General features: G+C 41.7%; 1 protein-coding gene across 2 annotated transcripts in view; it reads left to right on the top strand.

Moving 5' to 3' along the window:
* Nucleotides 1-19,438, top strand: part of LOC307267538 (partitioning defective 3 homolog) — a 381,172-nt gene that overhangs the window by 28,823 nt on the left and 332,911 nt on the right. For both annotated transcript variants that reach the window (XM_080049880.1, XM_080049879.1), the window contains exon 2: nt 11,578-11,679. In XM_080049880.1, coding sequence (XP_079906006.1) covers nt 11,578-11,679 — 102 coding nt within the window. The remainder of the gene's footprint in view (nt 1-11,577; nt 11,680-19,438) is intronic.

The raw sequence follows: 19,438 nt of genomic DNA, 5'->3' as shown, positions 1-19,438 counted from the left end.
TGAAGTACGATGGTCTGGTTGGACCAGGCTAAGTAGCAGCCCCACAGGGAGTTGTTTTTGGCATGTTTACCCCGGTCACTACAACTAGTGCACTACATGGAACCTTATAGCTGTTGTAGCAGTAGCATGCTACTGACATTTACCTTCTATTCTGCATTTGTTGTAGTAGCCTGATTGGTGCAGTGAACACTTTGGTAATGATAGTGAGGTGTGTGTGTGTGTGTGTGTGTGTGTGTGTGTGTGTGTGTGTGTGTGTGTGTGTGTGTGTGTGTGTGTGTGTGTGTGTGTGTGTGTGTGTGTGTGTGTGTGTGTGTGTGTGTGTGTGTGTGTGTGTGTGTGTGTGTGTGTGTGTGTGTGTCTATGACTCACATGGTACAACTTACTCTCCATAAATCACAGCTGTTAATACACTGCAGAGGTTAAACTCTTGAAGTGCCATGTTGAGAGGTTGAACTACTGCTGATTCACAGGGAGGTCCGTACGCCTAGAGGTCAGAGGTCACAGCCTACTTGTGGTGTCTAAGCTCTTTGCCCAGGCAGTGAAAGCTCAGGAGCCGGTTTCCCGATAACGTCCTCTCTTAGCGAGCTACGAAGACTCCTACGTTATGACTTACCAAAGTTGTTTACCTCTGTAGTCGTGGTTCCCGAACGGTCTCTTAGGAGAAACACTCCTTACGTCGTTCGTACACTGCTGAAATCGATTGCTCAGAGTTCGATTTTCCATTTCCTGCTCATTTCATGCGCAGCTGCATGACAACACTAGGCTATATTATAAAACGTATTGCAGTCTTTGCGAATAAAAGATAGCTAGAAATCCTTCTAGGCCAAAACATTTATTTGACACTAGAAGCGCCAGCGTTCTCATATGCTGCGTAATCAAATCTACCCGTACATTTCTAGTGTAATATAAAGTCATACATTAGTTTGTTTAATCATCATCTGTGTTTTGGACCTCTTGTTTTATAATCTAAGTATCTTTAAGAACACTAATCACGTTTCGTGGTGGGTCAGTAAGGAAACTGAAAGTAGATATAATATTGCCAATATTTATTTATTTGTTTATTGAACAGGGACAATGTACAGCACATAAGCAGTACCAGATTTAGCTATAAGCTAATTTTCATCTGTAGTCCCCAATAGCCTATATCAATAAAAACAGACGGCCAAAACAGCGTCCAAATGAGCTAAAACCCTAAATACAATAAACAGTAACATGGCACACTTATTTTAAGGTAAGCTTTAATTGATTATTAATAATTTTTTTCACACGTTTACATGTTTTGAGGCGGAGGATCCGACGCACTCTGCCCGGCTGCTGTCAGCTGAGCCGGACGAGCCGTGTGGAACACAGTGGGGAGGTTCTAGTGTTAACCATGGTCGAACATAATACCATAGCCTATACTGATTTAAAAAAAGAAATAGAAAATATAGAAACAGCGGAGGAGATTAAGATTAAGATTGTTTCCAGCAATTATGTTCTTCATGAATGTGTGGCAGTTCCATGCGCAACAGGGATGTCACTTGTGTCCGTTTTACGCATGGTGCTTTAACGGAAGGATATGTATCGGTCTGTATCTCTGGCGATGCCACAGCGATCGCAGGGACTTTCACTTGTGTCATTAAACTTAGAAATCTGACTGTATTTCATATCAAAGGGACACAGCGATGACTGTATTAAATATCAAACTGATAAAAACGATCCGGACATCGCATCCATTCAGTTAATGCAAGTCAGTTAGATGACTAAAAAGTACTTGTTCATATAGTTTGAACACTTTGTGAATCAGAGTGAATGGTATTCTGCTAAAATATCAAATAGCCCACTTTAAATATAGCCTACGTGATATACACTATATACAGTTGGATCGTTTTTAACAGTTTGTTATTAAATACAGTCATTGCTGTGTCCGTTTGATATGAAATACAGTCAGATGTATTAGTTAAATGACACAAGTGAGAGTTGAAACATCCCTACGGTACAGCTAAGAAGGCTCTGAGGGCGCTCCAGACCAACCTTACCAACGTATGACATACGAAAGAGATTCGTAGCAAAGAACGTTTCGGGAAACAGGCAAAATGTTAAGTAGGAACTCTACGTAGGGGTTACGAATGACGTAGCGTTAAGAAGGCTCTAAGAAGGCTTCGGGAAACCGGCCCCTGGAGATTGTTTAGTCTTCTCTGAATGACTTGTGAACAGGGCCGCCGCTCCCTATACGCAGAGTACGCAGACTGCGTAGGGCACCAAGTTCCTGGGGGGGGCACCCCAAAAAAAAAAAATTATATTTTTTTTTTTTTTTTTTTTTTTTTTTTTTTTATTTTTTTTTATTAAAAAGGAAAAAGAGATGGTCCGGGGGCCCCCCAAAATAGTTTATTTTTTTTTAAAGTTCATGATAATCATTACATTACAAAAAATATATAAATTAGTTATGAACAGGCCCATCGTTGTTTTTTCTTAATTGTGTAACCTATCCAGGGGTGGATTACTGCACAGGCACACCGGGCACAGGCCCAGGGGCCCAAGGGCTCAGGGGGGCCCTTAGCCAGAGATACTGATAGTAACTTTTCATGTTGCATAGTCAAAGAGCTCAGTCACTGATGTCAATAACAGGGTCCAAAAAGGAATAGCCTAAATATAAATACTCATTAAAATGTAACAAGATAGAAATTATCATGGGCCCCTCAACTAGTAGGGGAGAAATACAAAAGCAAGTTAAAAACAACAGCATTAGTAGCTCTGTCTAAGGGGGTTGAAGGCCCCCTCACACATACACAAATAAACTTTATATGTGTGAATTCTAAATTGACTGACAATCACTGACAATTTCTGCTTAGGGCACCCAAAAGCGTAGCAGCGGCCCTGCTTGTGAAGATAGCCGGAATTTGTTAGTCTTCTGTTCATTTTCACACTGTTCTCTCTCTGGACCATTTCATCATTTGAAAGTTGTTCTTTTTCATCCAGTATGCATTACAGAAAGGAATAAAGTTAAACCACAATAACATATTCTACTGAAATAGTATTGAGCTAATCAACCCCACTTGTGTTTGAAACTCTTAAAGTCCACTGAAGTGTGGCCTTTACAAGCCTTCACAAATTGTTGACACATATCACCTCTTAAAGACTGTTAGTTGCACACTTGCATCCATCTCTCATGATCCAAAAACACTGTCGTATGTCATTCATCTGTGAAATCTTAGTTGTAGATTGTCTGTCTCCCTAGTGTGATTTACTTTGCTATATGCTTCTCTCTGCTGAGCTTTTCAGAGATCCCATGTGATGTCAAGATAACAATGCATATTTTTTAGGACAGCATACCCTCAGATCAGCTACTTTCGAATGATTTGGCATTATTACACTGTCATAATTATTACTGACCCAACACAACACAGATGAATGTCAACCATAACGTATCTTGGCCACTCATCTCAAAGGACTCAGGTAAAAGTTTACATTAGGTAAATGATTAATGTTATATAATGTATTTGGAGAACAGAACCAACTGGCTCTCTGATGTGCATTGATGCCTTATCTTTCTGCTGAAGTTAGAACACCAAAATGTTCTTCAGAAAAAAGGTTTTAGATGTGTTAGTCTGTATTAAAACTCGCAAAGTATTCTTAGGCCTTTGTTTTGGCAGACATTCCACAAGTAAATTGACCCCCGTGGGAGCCAGTTTGCCTTTACAAGGCACTATGCTTTAAATTCACAGACTGCACTACACAACAATGCCTCTAAAACAATGACAATGATGAGAACACTATTGTTCTTCTCTGTGTTGTCAGCTATGTCCACATCTCTTCTACTTTGTCAGTTTACAGAGCAGGGCTTGTCGATGCCATCTTTAATATATTGCAGCTAGGGTCACATTTCATCTGTTCCATAAACTGCTGCTTGTGGTTTGTGAACCTGCATCATCTTGCCTTTTTGGAATCATCTTGACATTTCCCAATCCTAACTAATGCCTTGTTTCCACTGAGCAGAGCGGGTCAGGTTGGGGCGGCTAGGTCAGTTTATTCTGGCATTTACATTGCCAACGTTGGGTAGGGTCCCAAATTAAGCGAGCTAGACGACTCTGAGCCGCTCCCATTTTCGGTACTCCTCCATTGGGGTACCAGCCGTCTGAAATGGTGCCGAAAAGGTAGAGCTACACACTGCTGTCCATTGATTGGTCGAAAGAATAATTTCTGCGTTAAATTGCTTTGTGTAGTCACCTCAGCAAGAGTGAATATAGACCTTGTGGTTTAGCGGAAAATGTCGGCGCAGCACTCTGTTAATTGTGTGGGCTACACTGTGTCCTGCAGCTATGATGCCACCATAGTTACATAGCTGCCGCGGCCAGCACTGTTCGCTCACTGTGCCTGGGGCGTCTCTGTGCATTTACCGGCGTAAATACGCTCACAACACGAGGGGAATAAATATAGAAGCGGCTGGTTTGACCAAGCAAAAACGTGAGACCTCTGACTTGACCGCAGTTGTTCCACAGCCCGATACTTTGACCCATATTCTGGCGGCGGCTATCACCTTCCACCCTAAACCACACCTACCTAAAGGATAGGGTCATAAACCCCACCTACCTTAAGGGTAAGGTCATAAACCCTGCCTACCTAAAGGATAGGGTCGGCGGTGCAAACACTGGTCAGATCTAGCGTAAGCGAGTTGTCCCGCTCTGACCCGAGCCGCTCTGCTCGGTGGAAACGAGGCATAGTTAAACACAAGAGATGGTGTGTAATCTTTGGTGAAACCCACAATTGTGACTGGCATTCTTCACTTGAGTGTCATACAGAGAGAGGTGTTCAATTTCCATGCGACTCAACTGAAGTCAGTCGCACTTTTGAAAATCTATGACCCCGACGTGATTTGAACACGCAACCTTCTGATCTGGAGTCAGACGCGCTACCGTTGCGCCACGAGGTCCTGCTGTCTTCAGCCCTGGACATTTGAAAATGACATCAAGCCGCAAATAAACCCCCCATGGGAGTCACAGGAGCTGATGCAGCAATCATAAAACACACACAGGCACATGCTCCCACAAACTTTCTCACACCCGGCCTCCTCCCTCCAGGGCACCAGCCTTTGTGTGGTCTTTGACAGGAACAGGCAACCCACTTTGGATACAGAGACACAGATAATGGGGTGAAGAGAGCTATTGTCTGAGCTTATGTTGCAAGTGTGTGTGTGTGCGTGTGTGTGAGAGTGAGAGAGACACACACACACAAAGAACAACTACCTCTCTGTATGCCCTCACCTTCTACAGTGGATCAGATAAGCTGATACCTGACCAGACCAGGTTGGCTTTCCGTCACTGACTGACTGACTGACTGACTGACTGACTGACTGACTCACTCACTCACTCACTCACTCACTCACTCACTCACTCACTCACTCACTCACTCACTCACTTCATATCTGCTTTTTGCTGAATAAAAAGGTATTTCACCTTGCAGATCTGTTCAGTTTTCTGTTACTGGATGAGAAGGGACTACATCACTTTTTCCATACCCTTTTTCAATATTATGGAAAGTTATCTTTCTTTTGCTAGATCATGCTGCACATGTAAACAGATCTCCCATTTATATACTCCCCATGCGGCTAATTTTTCACTTGTGCTGCTCTATTTGCTACACTCTCTCATCTCAGTAAAGTGCAACCAAGTGTGCTGGAGATTCCTGTGCTGTTGCACTTGGCAATGCTACATCATGACAATAAAGGTTACTCCCATCACATTTAAACTCAATAGCGAAATGTAGCTCAATGTTTACGGTTCTTGACTCTAGAAGCTTTTATCGCATGGTCATCACTGTAATATGATTAATTATTGTCATGCTTGGTTGAAAAGTATTTGCTGTACAGCAAATCATTCAGAGATGTTCCAAATCCAAATTCCAAATCCAATCTCAGTTTGTGACCAGTTCACTGCTAATAATACTCCTGCAATGTAGAGTCCTTGGACTAAGAATTGGTAAGTATTTATTTTGGCTTGCTGTACGCAAAGTACCACTCACGGAATGCTCCTACAGTCCATCATTTTAACCAGAAGTCATATCTCAAACAGCATTTGTCAACATCCAGTGCTTTCCTTCCACCCCAAGTGTATTTCTGGGATTAGGTTATGTGGCTGAGCTTCTCTCAGAATCATGTTTGTTCTTCATAATCCATGCAAGGAACAAGATGAGGACAGTGCCAAACACACATTGAGCTAGAAGCTTTTATCGCATGGTCATCACTGTAATATGATTAATTATAGTCATGCCTTGGTTGAAAAGTATTTGCAGTATTTTCATTGTGGCATGGGAATCCCATTGACTACCAGAGTCAGTGTCAAAGACAATAACAAACAGCATTGTGGAGAGCTTCAGTTGCTGTTTTTGAGGATATACTGTATATGGCTGACCTTTGAGCCTTTGTATCTGTCCTGAGAATGTTGCTTTAAGTTCAGCACCGGGAGACACTTCACCAGACATATAGATGTAACACAGGTTACGCTGGTTTCCACACGTTGGTAATCCCTCTTCCTGTTTGTACAGTAAATTGGACAGATACACTGTGCTGTTCTTACATTTCACTTATCTCTTTGTAAAGCCACATACATACCTGTCTCAGTTCATCTATAGTCTACGTCAATAGGAACTATGTATCAAGGTACTGCTATGACTTGAATTAAATCAGGAGAGACTTATATGAATCAGAGGTTGAAATAATGAACACATTGATTTATTGACATATGTTAGTGAAAAAGAATACAAGTCAGATCATCATGCTTTGGTCTGGAAGAGGGTCTATGGAGTACAGACACTGGTCAAGTAGAGTGCAGTGCTGGAGATCTGGATGGATTCTGTGGAGCAGGATTCTGATAGGTATTGTTGTAGAAGGGTTTGAATGGGATTGAGGAGGGTCGCTTTGATCAAACTGAAAAGACAATGGTTTCATAATGATGACAGTAACACAATTATTGGCCCACCGAACTCTTAGTGAATTTGACTGGAAGAGTGGAACACCCACAGTCAGCTGATATAGGTGAAAGTAGGAAACAAGCAGGAGAGAGTGAATGGGACTGAGAAGGAGTGTTAGTAGAGCGAAAATGTTATAAATAAAGAGTGCAAATGTGAATAGTCAGTACTCCTGATTGAACGTTGGCTACGCTTCACATGTGATGGGGTGTTATTGTGGTCTGGGAAAGGGAAAGCCCTTTCTTTTCCGACAGTGACAGAGCAGTGGATGTGGGTTTTGTTCTTCTGACTCCCATGGGGAATTTCTATGGTAAAAATGACCTTAAGAAAGACATCATTCTCAGTCTTCTGACTTGACGAGAGGAGCAATATCTTCTTGGATGCTTGATGAAGATATGCTTCTGATCCCATCTTTCCACCCGCTGACTGAAGGAACCCTGGAGGAGTGTGTAACGGTTGGGTCTGGAGGACACAGGCGCGGAGACAGTATAAGTAAAAAAGAAGATTTATTTCAGGAGAAACCAGCAGGGTGTTAGGACCGTGATCCGGGGAGGGAAACTGGCTGGCATGGGGGTCCAGGGAGAGAGCAACGGGGCAAGTCCAGGAGGCTGAGTGGGAGCAGGCTAGAGCAGGCAGGCAGGAGGGGCCCGGGGGGTAGTGCTGGTGGGCGAGGGCTGGAGCTGGTGGCTGGAGTCAGGCCGGGAGAACTGTGGCAGAGAAAACGGGAGTTAGCCAGGAAAAAGTGCAAAAAAGCGGAGCTGCAAACAGGTGAGCTAGAGAGAGAACTGACTGTGTGGAAACAGAAGCTACAATCTGGCAGTGTCTGGAAGGTAGGCCCGGGTATATGAAGAGCAGTTGATGATGATTGATGGCAGCTGTGAATGCTGGTAATTGACTCCAGCACACCTGGCTCCAACCCTACAATTAGACCAGCACAAAGACAAGGGTAAAAGGGAAAACACAACACAAGGCCAAGAGGCCCAAGCGGAGTGCTCTGCTCAAAGACCTATCATCATGGCAAAAGGCTTGGGTCCTCTGTGTACTGAGTTGAGGTTTCGTCTAAGTGCATGAAATCATGTATTAAGAAAAAGTAAATCTGCAGTTTGAAATAGTCATAAAGTAGCTGTGCAAGAGCCCAACTTGTATGACGTGTTGATTTAGTAGCAGGCTTGATGGAAACAAAATGAGCTGAGGTTGACTGCTGAGTTTGCTAACACTTTATCAACTCTACAGCTGTCCTCCTCACCCGCTGTTGCACTACTGTAATACAACTGACTGTGTCACAACAATTCAGTCTTTGTTGGAAGGATCTGCTACTTGTCTGTTTCTCTTCAGTCCATTAGGACTGGTTAGGCCACAAATGTTTGATTAAACCCACATGTTCATATGCGATAGATGGGATGAGAGTTTACTTGTTAATGTACAATTTAGTTTTCTCCTGCACTACTGCCTTACTCAAGGGATTTCCAAGGCAGCAAGCATGCACAATATATTAATGTTAATATCTCAAGTTATTGTTTTTAATTTCACTCATTATTTAGATGATACATTTTAAAATATATGTTACATGGAAAACAAACAAGAGTATCAGCCCTTACTGGGAAGAAAAAATACAGGTTTTAAGAAAGAATACAAATGAACAGACATGTCCTAAATAATCTCAACAGTAGCACATATCTGCAGAACTGAATACAATAAACTAATGATTCTAAGAATTGGGTTATAGAAGGCTTTTTTTTGTGAGCCAACTGCTAACATGGCCAGCTGTGTCTCCCTAGGAGGTCTTACTTATACTTACAAGTAACCACCAAGGGAAAATAAACTTTATTCGTGTGTGCGAATATCCAAATATTGCCAGGCCAAAGGAATTAGCAGCTTGTGCCTCCTTAGGACTCAGCCATGTCACACCCCGGCTCAAGGGAATGACAATGAGGAAACCACACAAGAGATTAAGTTTAACCAAATAATAATTTATTTAAACAAAGTTTAACGTAAGTTACTAAGTGGTGCGTGAATGTCAGTAATCAGTAATGGGTGCTGTGTCTGTGTGAGTGAAGAGTGTAATGTATGTGCAAAGCAAAACTAACTAAGCAAAACCAAAACAAACCAAAGCAAAGCAAACCATACATCAAGGAATTCAGCTTGTACAGCAAATCATTCAGAGATGATCAAAATCCAAATTCCAAATCCAATCTCAGTTTGTGACCAGTTCACTCACTGCTAATAATACTCCTGCAATGTAGAGTCCTTGGACTAAGAATTGGTAAGTATTTCTTTTGGCTTGCTGTACGCAAAGTACCACTCACGGAATGCTCCTACAGTCCATCATTTTAACCAAGTCATATCTCAACAGCATTTGTCAACATCCAGTGCTTTCCTTCCACCCCAAGTGTATTTCTGGGATTAGGTTATGTGGCTGAGCTTCTCTCAGAATCATGTTTGTTCTTCATAATCCATGCAAGGAACAAGATGAGGACAGTGCCAAACACACATTGAGCGTGTAAACGTTTGAACATTTCAAGTTTTTTTCCCCCATGTTTAATGCTGAGGGTCAGTTTGTGGTTTGTAATGACTTCCAGAGCCGGTACATTTTAGCTGTCTCTCTCTCTCTCTGGGGTTTCAGTATGTTTCACAGTGTTAGAGCAGTGTACTTTGAGACATTTTTAAATGTTTCTTCCAGGTTGAACTGCTTTCAAGCTTTACAGTTAAACAACCCTGAGTCAAATTTTACAGTAATATAAACTCTGTCTATAGCACCATATACAGTATACACTATAGACTATACACTATTGCATGGCTCTTTTAGCCTAGGGCCTAGGCTGTGTAAACGGGCATGTTGCTAGCTATGTTGGGCCCCCTTTCTTTACAGTTTACAGGCTGAAAAATAAATCTGGTGTTAATACACAGCCTAGGCTCTATAAACTGTAAACAAAGGGGGCCAACCATAGCTAGCAACATGCCCGTTTACATAGCCTAGGCTGTGTATCAACACTGGATTTATTTTTCAGCGCACACAAACACACTGTATGGACAAGTAGCGGATCCTGGGGAGATATTCACTGATTTTTACAAAATGTTTTTTGACAACAAGCATCCTCAATAATCACTGACTACACCTTTAATTATATCTTGGCTTCCTATCACTTGTCTTGCATTTTGGGAACCTCACTGATAAACTTGCTATCTTCTCCCTCCTAATATCGTCAGCAGGAAAGAAAATACCACACAGTCATTCCACTCATAATTTGGACAATTTTGCCTGGTGAACCACATTTGGAGTTGAGTACAACAGAGCCGTGCATGAAGGCATTTAACCACAGACCCGAAAAAGAGGCTCCGTTTAGGAGAAGAAAGCATGGAGGAAAATAGACAGACAGAGGGAGGGGAAATAGAGTGAGAACTAAAATCCATACAAAAAGACTTGTGGGATTCTTTCCTAACATGGTGAGGGAGGAGACCGCCGGGTGGTTTTCTCTTTAGCCTCCTGTGTGACTGGGCCATCACGCCTCAGTGCCTGTAGGCTATGAGCTCGCCAAGGCCAGCCTGCACGGAGAGAGTGAGACACTTTCGTTTAGTTTCAACTTTTTAGGCCTAAATATATAAATATGAAACATCCAAACCACACATGGAATCTTTGACAATAGTATGTACAATTTCAAACATCCATGCCTTTTGAACGTACAAAGGCAAAAAGCAGTAACTACAGATTAAGTCAAGACTGAATTCTGATTTGAATGACCCCTGCTTTATTATAGTATTTCAGGCCATGGCACTGTACTATTTCTGTAAAAAAAACATCTTTAAATTTGCGGTAACTACTACACTGACCTAAAAACCAAGTCAAACTAAAGTAACTGCTGGATTGATAATTTCCAGACCCAAGAGTTCTCCTTACTGCCACAGAGAAATAGCCAACTAGATAACTAAATTCACACAATATAGCTTGCCTGCTATATTCCATTCGTAAGCCCGAGCTGAAGAAAAAAAAATATCAAACTGAAACTATTTACATGAACTGCACTAAAGTCCTAATGTAAGCATACTACCTACATTCAACACACCCTATCTGATGCTGCATCAGTTATGAAGTCTGATCATTATGAAGCACCTTCTATTATAAACATACAGTATTTCATCATTTCAGAAAAGCATGCTTCTCGCCTTAAAATGTCATTTTGAATTACATTGTCTGGTGTACTGAGTTGAACTTGTATCTGCACTAGATGCTGTACCTGGACACTTTATCTATGCATGGATGATATTCATATGATGATATGATGTAATCTGTTATGCATTGACCATAACAACGGATGAATATCAGCTGCTGTGCCTGTTCCACAGTCATTCTCTTGAACCGTATTATGCAGTTCATCCAGCAGGGGATTCAAATATGTCATAACTGCTATCATGATCCATGATGTCAGTGTGTGCCAGCTGACAGGATCATCGTATGGTGATTAGATCAGCTGAGTCCTAAGAAGGCACAAGCTGCTAATTCCTTTGTCCTGGCAATATTTGGACATATTGTATGGATTTACTTACATAGGGCTCCAAATCCCTTTTAGGCTGTATGGTGCAACGAAAGCTGATCTCATTACTGAGCTAATACGATCATTTATTTTTTCTTTCTTTCAGGACCCCAGTTACTGGGTGCAGGTCCACAGGTTGGAACATGGAGACGGAGGCATTCTGGACCTGGATGACATGCTGTGTGATGTGGTGGATGACAAAGATAGGGTGAGTTATGTTGTCTTTATTTTCCCAATCCAGTTATTTCCTGTTCTACCACCTGCTATCATATACTCTTGCCTCTGCACATCTCTCATCATTACTAAAACATTACACACATGCAGTAAGCCACTGCACACCACCTAGTCTCTGTTGAATAATTTCAACCTACCGTCTTCCATTGCTTTCATGTATAAGAGAGAATACATGATGCGGTGAAGTCTTCTGTGTTGCATTCAAGGCTCCTTTTCAAAGTGTGTAAGGCCTCGTGTGTTACAATATGTGCCAGGATAAAAGGGTTGGGGCAGAATCTGTCAAATCACCCAACGTTAAATAAGCTAAAGCAATAGTTATTCACATGTAATTGCAAGCAAGAGGATTCCTTAACACTGCATCCTTCAGATGTATCTAGTAGTTTGATGGCAGAGCTGAGAGTTTGTACTGTATCTTGTGCCTCGTTTCCACTGAGCAGTGCAGCTCGGGTCGATGTGGCTTGGATCGGGTCAGCTCGCTTACGTGAGATCTGGCTTGTGTGTCCAGCGCCGACACACTGCCCTTTTGGTAGGGAGGGGTTTATGTGATGAATCCTTGAAGCAGCTGACAGAGCACACCTGTGTCACCTTAAAAACCACTGACCCAGACATGATTTCAACACGAAACCATCTGATCTGGGGCCGTATTCACAAAACATTTTAAGGCTAAGAGTAGGTCCTAACGTGCTGATTTAGGAGTAACTCTCAAAAATAAGGGGCGTTTCACTCCTAATTTTAGGACTCCTAACTTTTTAAGATAAGTGTAATTCACAAAGCATTTTAGCGCTAAAACTAGCTCCTAAATCTATGAAAAGCTAGGAGTCCTCGAGAGGACTCCTAAGTCACTAAGAGTAATTCACAGACAACCATTTGATGGTGTTTTGGAGAGATTTAATGCTAGTGAGCTTTATAAAAGGAACCTTAATAGCTGTAAGGGGTTAATGATCTTAGTAAAGCTATATTTAGAAAGTATAGACACATTTATATTTATTGAATTTATATAAAAAAAAAATTATTAAGTTCCTTTTCCTGCAGTTGCTTTGGGTTTACAATGCACTGAAAGTTACTGTTGGTGTCACGTTTGGGTTTAATTTCCTACTAGAGGCCTATATGTGGCACTTCGCAGCATCTCCTCCGTTGCTCTCCCACAGTGTTTCTATCATAAATTCACTCTTAGCTCTCATTCCCTCTCAGCCAATCACTGTGGGCATAGAAGGTATGAACATGACATCATCCATAGCAACAGGGTCAACACCGCCCTCTAGTCTTAGCTTAGGAGTCCCTCCCATTCCTTAGTAAAAGTTGCTCTTATCAGCATTGTGAATAGGTTTTAAGAAATAACTCCTTACTAAGAACTTTTAGTGCTCCTTAGGAGTACTCTTAGTGCTAAGATAAAATGTTTTGTGAATACGGCCCCTGGAGTCTGACACGTTACCGTTGTGCCACTGCTTTTAAAACCAACCCTGCGTTCCAAATCGCATACTCTTTCTTTTTTTTCTATTCTACATACTACATCTGACCATAAAAAATTATCTAGTTAGGATGCAGTAGGCATACGATTGGGACATACTTTAACTTATTTATTTCATCCTAACATGGCTCCTTGATCTTGCCTCTTGCTTTTATATCCGTCGCATCCCTGGTTGTAGGGCTGCTCGATTATGGCAAAAATGATAATCACGATTATTTTGATTGATATTGTAATCACGGTTATTAAAGACGATTATTCATTGTAGGGATGCACCAAAATGAAAATTCAGCCAATTCTTTCAACATTACATAAACAAAACTCCCAATTGTGCTCCTCAAACATAGCCTACAACTAAAAAGCCACACAAAATAAATAATCAGTAAAACCTTCAAATCTAAGAGTAAAATTTATATTTTACTAGGGATGTGATTGTGAACCATTCATAGATTCGTACTTCGACTTATAAGAGGAGGTAGGCTATGAATCTACAAAAAGATCGACTTATTGCCTTCTTTTTTTTTGCAGTGCACGTTGAGTTGCTGTAAAAAAAACTACACCACAGCTGACACCGTAATGTTCAGACTCCAGAACTTGCATCAGAGCGCTGATCATAAAAATTAAACGCTTTGTTTAAACGAAGTCCATGCTTAGGTGCTGGTTGTAACTTTTCGTCTGTAGACTGAAACTAACGGAGGGGGTGCGTCTCACTGTATATTTGCTCTTGTCGCACAGATAGTTTGCCGACATGGCACAATATATTCAGGCTCGAGAAATGCAATCAGAAAGCGGAAGCCTTTCCCCTCAACAACATTAACGTGCAGGAATCCCCGACAATCATTTTACCCGTAAAGCCACAGAGCTTTTCTGCGCGGCGGCTCACACCGGCAAGTTCTCACAGTGAATGACACCGTTACCCACCGCCATCACAGTGTCTCACTCACACCATGTTTCACCGAGTGAAACGCTGCTTCAATCGCGCAAGGCTTTTGTGTTTCGGTGTAACATCCTGGACGAGCGTTTTAACATTATGCTGAATAAACAATTGCACTGGAATCGCTGAAAGCGACAGTGTTCGGGCGGGGGCGGGGCGGAGCGCAGGTGGAGACAGAAGGGTGCGCTGCATTTACTACACATGACCCGGCGTGCCACACAATAACCGTTTTATTACGATTATCTTGTTTTCATGATCGAGGGAAGCCAACATTGTAACCGAAATCGAAATTCAATTAATCGCCCAGCCCTACCTGGATGCTTTCCCACGGAGACTCCGTCGATGTGACGTCACGTCCGGTGCGCACTGGATTGTGGGTCAGAATCGCCCAAATAGGATGCTGTTTTCAACATTAAAAATCTCGTCCGGATCTTGTAGACATCCGGGTATTTTTAAGCATACTAAATCGACCACAATAATTGGGACATTCTAAATCTTTTTTTCTACCATATTTTATAGCAGAAAGTATGGGTATTTGAACGCAGCCCAAATCTCTGTCAGGGGCAGCATGACTTCACACACTACCCACCCAACCCACCAGACCAACTGCAAATGATTACCCACAATCCCACTGTATCCTTCCCATGGGAACAGTGCTGACTACACCTGAGTCACTGGCTGTGTGCCTTTTTAATGTTGGGCCAGTTAGTGAGCTGAAACCCCTCCTTGTGTCCCTGTGAATGCTTGTGAAAACATTGCTGAATGAAATGCATGGTGGGTGAAGGCAGACTGTTTACAGGACGTTACTCCACAGTCAACGTTGCTAACTTGAAATAATTACAATACACATTTGAACAGAAAGAACATTTGAATAGTCATTTGCTGTTACAGTCTGTGGTGTATTCTGGTGTAGTAATGACATGGATGATTTATAAGAAGGTTTCATCACTCAAATATATCCAAGCTTAACGCCAACAGGGCCTTTTATAATGTGCTCCTCATAATGGTGATGCAACATGTGAGTTTCAACTGAAAGTGCTGTCTATGATTCCTATCTGCTGGCAGCTTTTCTCAGGATATCCAATGTCATGCAGCCACTGCTATTTTAAGATATCTGAAATTGTGTCCTTCTTGAGAACAATGCGTTCTGTGCTGCTGCTTCGTGTTATGTTATGGAATAATTTTCTACATTTGATTTCTAAGGTTTATTGAGTTCTGTGTGCTGGTCTATTTGATTGTGAGATGCCCATTGGTTTTGTGTGTTTTCATTTGAACATAAATGAGGAACTGTGTGTGTGTGTGTGTGTGTGTGTGTGTGTGTGTGTGTGTGTGTGTGTGTGTGTGTGTGTGTGTGTGTGTGTGTGTGTGTGTGTGTGTGTGTGTGTGTGTGTGTGTGTGTGTGTGTGTGTGTGTGTGTGTGTGTGTGTGTGTGAGTGAGTGAGTGAGATATGTTTATCTACACTCCTTATAAAGACTATGAAGTGTCATGTAGGTGTAGGTGCCATGGTTACGCATCAGGTGGGATCAGGGGTGAGAGCAGCTGTTCTGCACCTGCTCTCCGAAACACCCCTTTTCTCTCAATTTCCTCTCCTCTCCTCTCCTCTCCTCTCCTCTCCTCTCCTCTCCTCTCCTCTCCTCTCCTCTCCTCTCCTCTCCTCTCCTCTCCTCTCCTCTCCTCTCCTCTCCTCTCCTCTCCTCTCCTCTCTCTCTCTCTCTCTCTCTCTCTCTCTCTCTCCTTTCCTTATTCATCACCTGTAGTCTTTGATGAGTCTTTTTAAATAGATAAGTCTACTTTGGTAGTTGAAGTTGTATAGAATATGTGGCACTGGCACCTCTTTGCCCCCGTTTCAATAGATTTGTATTATGCTTGTGAAAACCTGCTCCCCCTGGTGGCTGTGTGGCCTCCTTAACGTCTCACTGATGATGCAATATTACCTTTCATTAACATTTAGCCAAACCACTTATCAGGCAATACTGTGTTTTCTTTTAATTCTTTTTGAAAGATTTTATTTTATATTTGTCGCATAAATAACGTTTATAGTTCTATTTTAAAGGTGGTGTCACAGCTCTGGAGAGTTTTCTAAAGTCAACCTAAAAAAATATATAAACTGTATGTTAGTAGTAGGGACACAAAGCGACATATTGTTATACAACTCTGTTAGCAGAATGCACAGCTCAGCTAGATATGGTCAACCAGAACTACCTTTACACCAGTGTCCTGTGTTGGTGAGTGTGAAGTGTACTGTAAACACATGATTGTATCTCAGCGTGTGTGGGTGTTTCTTTGTGTGTGGATGTGTGTGTGTATGGATGTAGTTGTTAGTGGTAAATCCAGTCGGTCCAGTTATTTCAATCAGCTACTACCTCTATCCCTGTGTTTCATTACTAACAGGCAGGAACACAGTTGTATTTATTTTAACCCATTGATGACAACACTGCTCCATTGATGTTGCTCCTCTGGTTCTGGATCAGTTCATAAATGTGATGCATTTTCTTTTTTCTCTTATTGTGATACAAACATATTTTTACTTGAACTCTTTTTGTTGACATTGATGTATTTTAGTGTTTTTGGCCTTTGGCGTTCGTGGTAGAAACACTTAAAACCACATTCATGAAAGTGGAATTAATGTTTACAATGAACCTAACCAAAAGCAATAATTATTCACAATGCACTCGAGAGGATGCATTAGAACCACATCCCTCAGATGTGTTTAATAAGGTAATAGCAGAGCTGCTAGTTTGTGTACCAGAGTAACTGATGAGCCATAGGTATCCATGTGTATTCCCTCATGTAAACTAGGATATACATTCTCTGGAACAGTTAACAGCACAAGTTCATTTGGTCGAATGAGTGAAGACCCTTGTCACCTTAAAAACCACTGACCTCGACGTGATTTGAACACGCAACCTTCTGATCTGGAGTCAGACGCGCTACCGTTGCGCCACGAGGTCCTGCTCACTTCAGCCCTGGACATGTGAATAGCGCATCAAGCCTCTAATAAACCCCCCATGGGAGTCACAGGTGCTGATGCAGCAATCATAAAACACACACAGGCACATGCTCCCACAAACTTTCTCACACCCGGCCTCCTCCCTCCAGGGCACCAGCCTTTGTGTGGTCTTTGACAGGAACAGGCAACCCACTTTGGATACAGAGACACAGATAATGGGGTGAAGAGAGCTATCGTCTGAATTTATGTTGCAAGACCTGTCACCTTAAAAATCACTGACCCTGACGTGATTTGAACACGCAACCTTCTGATCTGGAGTCAGACGCGCTACCGTTGCGCCACAAGGTCCTATACTTTATATTAATCTCTAACCCTAGTGGACATGACATAGATCTTATGTCAAACTATTTTTTTTAGCTTCATGTCTGCGCCTTGCCTGCCTCCTTTCACTAAAAAGCAGACAGCTGGTTTCATAAGGTTGGGAGCGGGGTATTAGCTGGGACTTCTCAATGGCAAACACTTTCTTTTCTATTTTTCTTTAGGCTACTTAAAGCTTTCTTTTATTAAGGCCTTTATTGTCTGTGCCTTGAGACATGAATTATTTCACATTTACTGTGACAAAACAATGCAGAGGGGAGTTCATGTAGATACTACAGTTGTCACCATGCAAGTTTCGATGCGTGTACCGTTGGGAGCACCCAATCCTTGTGTTTATTTCTGTGTGTGTGTGTGTGTGTGTGTGTGTGTGTGTGTGTGTGTGTGTGTGTGTGTGCGTCTCAGGTTCAGCAGTCACATTATCACTCAGTGATTCATATACAGTCATAGTGCTGCATGCTGCAGCTTGTCTGTCTGTGCTCCTCTGATCTTCACATTGATTATCTATGTTACTTCCCCATTTCACACACATGCTGAATAGGAGAGTGTTTGTTCAGGTGGTTAGTTGTAGTTTTGGTCTTGTGTTGCGCAAATGTTCCCCTTGCTTTTCCAGTGTGTCTACATTGCCTTCCTTGAACGTACTGTATGCAGATAATTGTAATAAAATTATGATTTTAGTCTTGACACATTTGCTCAAAGGTCATGGAGATGCATTTTCTCTGAGCAGTTGGGTCATTTTAATTTAGACAAATAGCAGAAACACAGGACGTTTTAGTTCAACATTGCGCGTCCACAGGGTTTTGATAGTAGCCTATTGTAGTATTACACCTGTTGTTTGTGTAATACTACACAAACAACAGTGTAGTATTACACCCCTTTTGATGTTTGTTGGCAGTTGCCACAGCAGCTTTTTGGTGCACTACTGCCACCCATTGGGCCGAAGTGTGAAGTAGTATTAAGTAGAGAAATGAGTTTTCGATTCTTCATCAAGGCCAGTTAATTGTATAAAGCTTATTTTGCTTGATTATTTCAGTTTAGATATGAAGGGAGAGTAAAGTAATCAGTGCAATGTGGTTTGAGTTCTTTACAAATATATTTCTGTGACCTTTTGGTCGTTTGCTCTCTGGATGGCTTTCGTATTCTAAATGCAAGGATTGCAGAGCGAGCAGTGAATTAAAAAAACACTTCCTAAATGGTGCATTGGTGTGTTGCAGGTAGAAGCACACAGTGTGAATACTTACTTTTAGTGTGTTTCATATTAAATAGTGTAATACATCAAATGAAAATTAAAATAAACCTGGCTACATGCAGCTACATACTAACTATTGACTATTGTAATATAATTACTGTTGGCTTTAAGTCATTTAAGGCAGTCCTGGTTAGTACACCCACTCTGAACTTTCCAATAGTGTCTCTGCCGTTTAAAGGTGGAGTCAGTGATTCTGGAGAATGCTTGTTGTCAAAGTCACTTTTTGTCCAAAACAGTGAGTATCTCCTCACATTCCGCTACGTGTCCCTACTGTGTGTGTACTGAAAATACATATGGTGTTTATACATGGAGACTAGGCTCTGTAAACGTGCTTTTTGCTTGGATCGTGAGGAGATATTCACTGATTTTGACAAAAAGTGAGTTTGACAAAAAATAAAATCTCCAGAATCGCTGACTTAACCTTTATGGCAGCAAGCAGTAGGGAACACAGGAAAAGATACAAGTGGAATAGTGTGAAATGAACACCATCTTAATTGCAGTTGGATTAAGGATAGGCTGGACCTCGTGGCGCAACGGTAGCGCGTCTGACTCCAGATCAGAAGGTTGCGTGTTCAAATCACGTCGAGGTCAGTGGTTTTAAAGGTGACACAGGTGTGCTCTCACTCTACTAATTAAACACATTGCATTTGTGCTGTCAACTGCTTTAAATAATCCATATATTTCAATAGATATTACTTTTATTTCAGAGGATAGTAGTGACTGTGGTCCCTGTATTTATATGGACAGCTGCTTTAGACA

The sequence above is a fragment of the Ammodytes marinus genome (assembly GCF_949987685.1).
Source record: "Ammodytes marinus genome assembly, chromosome: 21".
Taxonomy (NCBI): Eukaryota; Metazoa; Chordata; class Actinopteri; order Uranoscopiformes; family Ammodytidae; genus Ammodytes; species Ammodytes marinus.
This window is presented reverse-complemented; position numbering and strand designations above follow the sequence as displayed.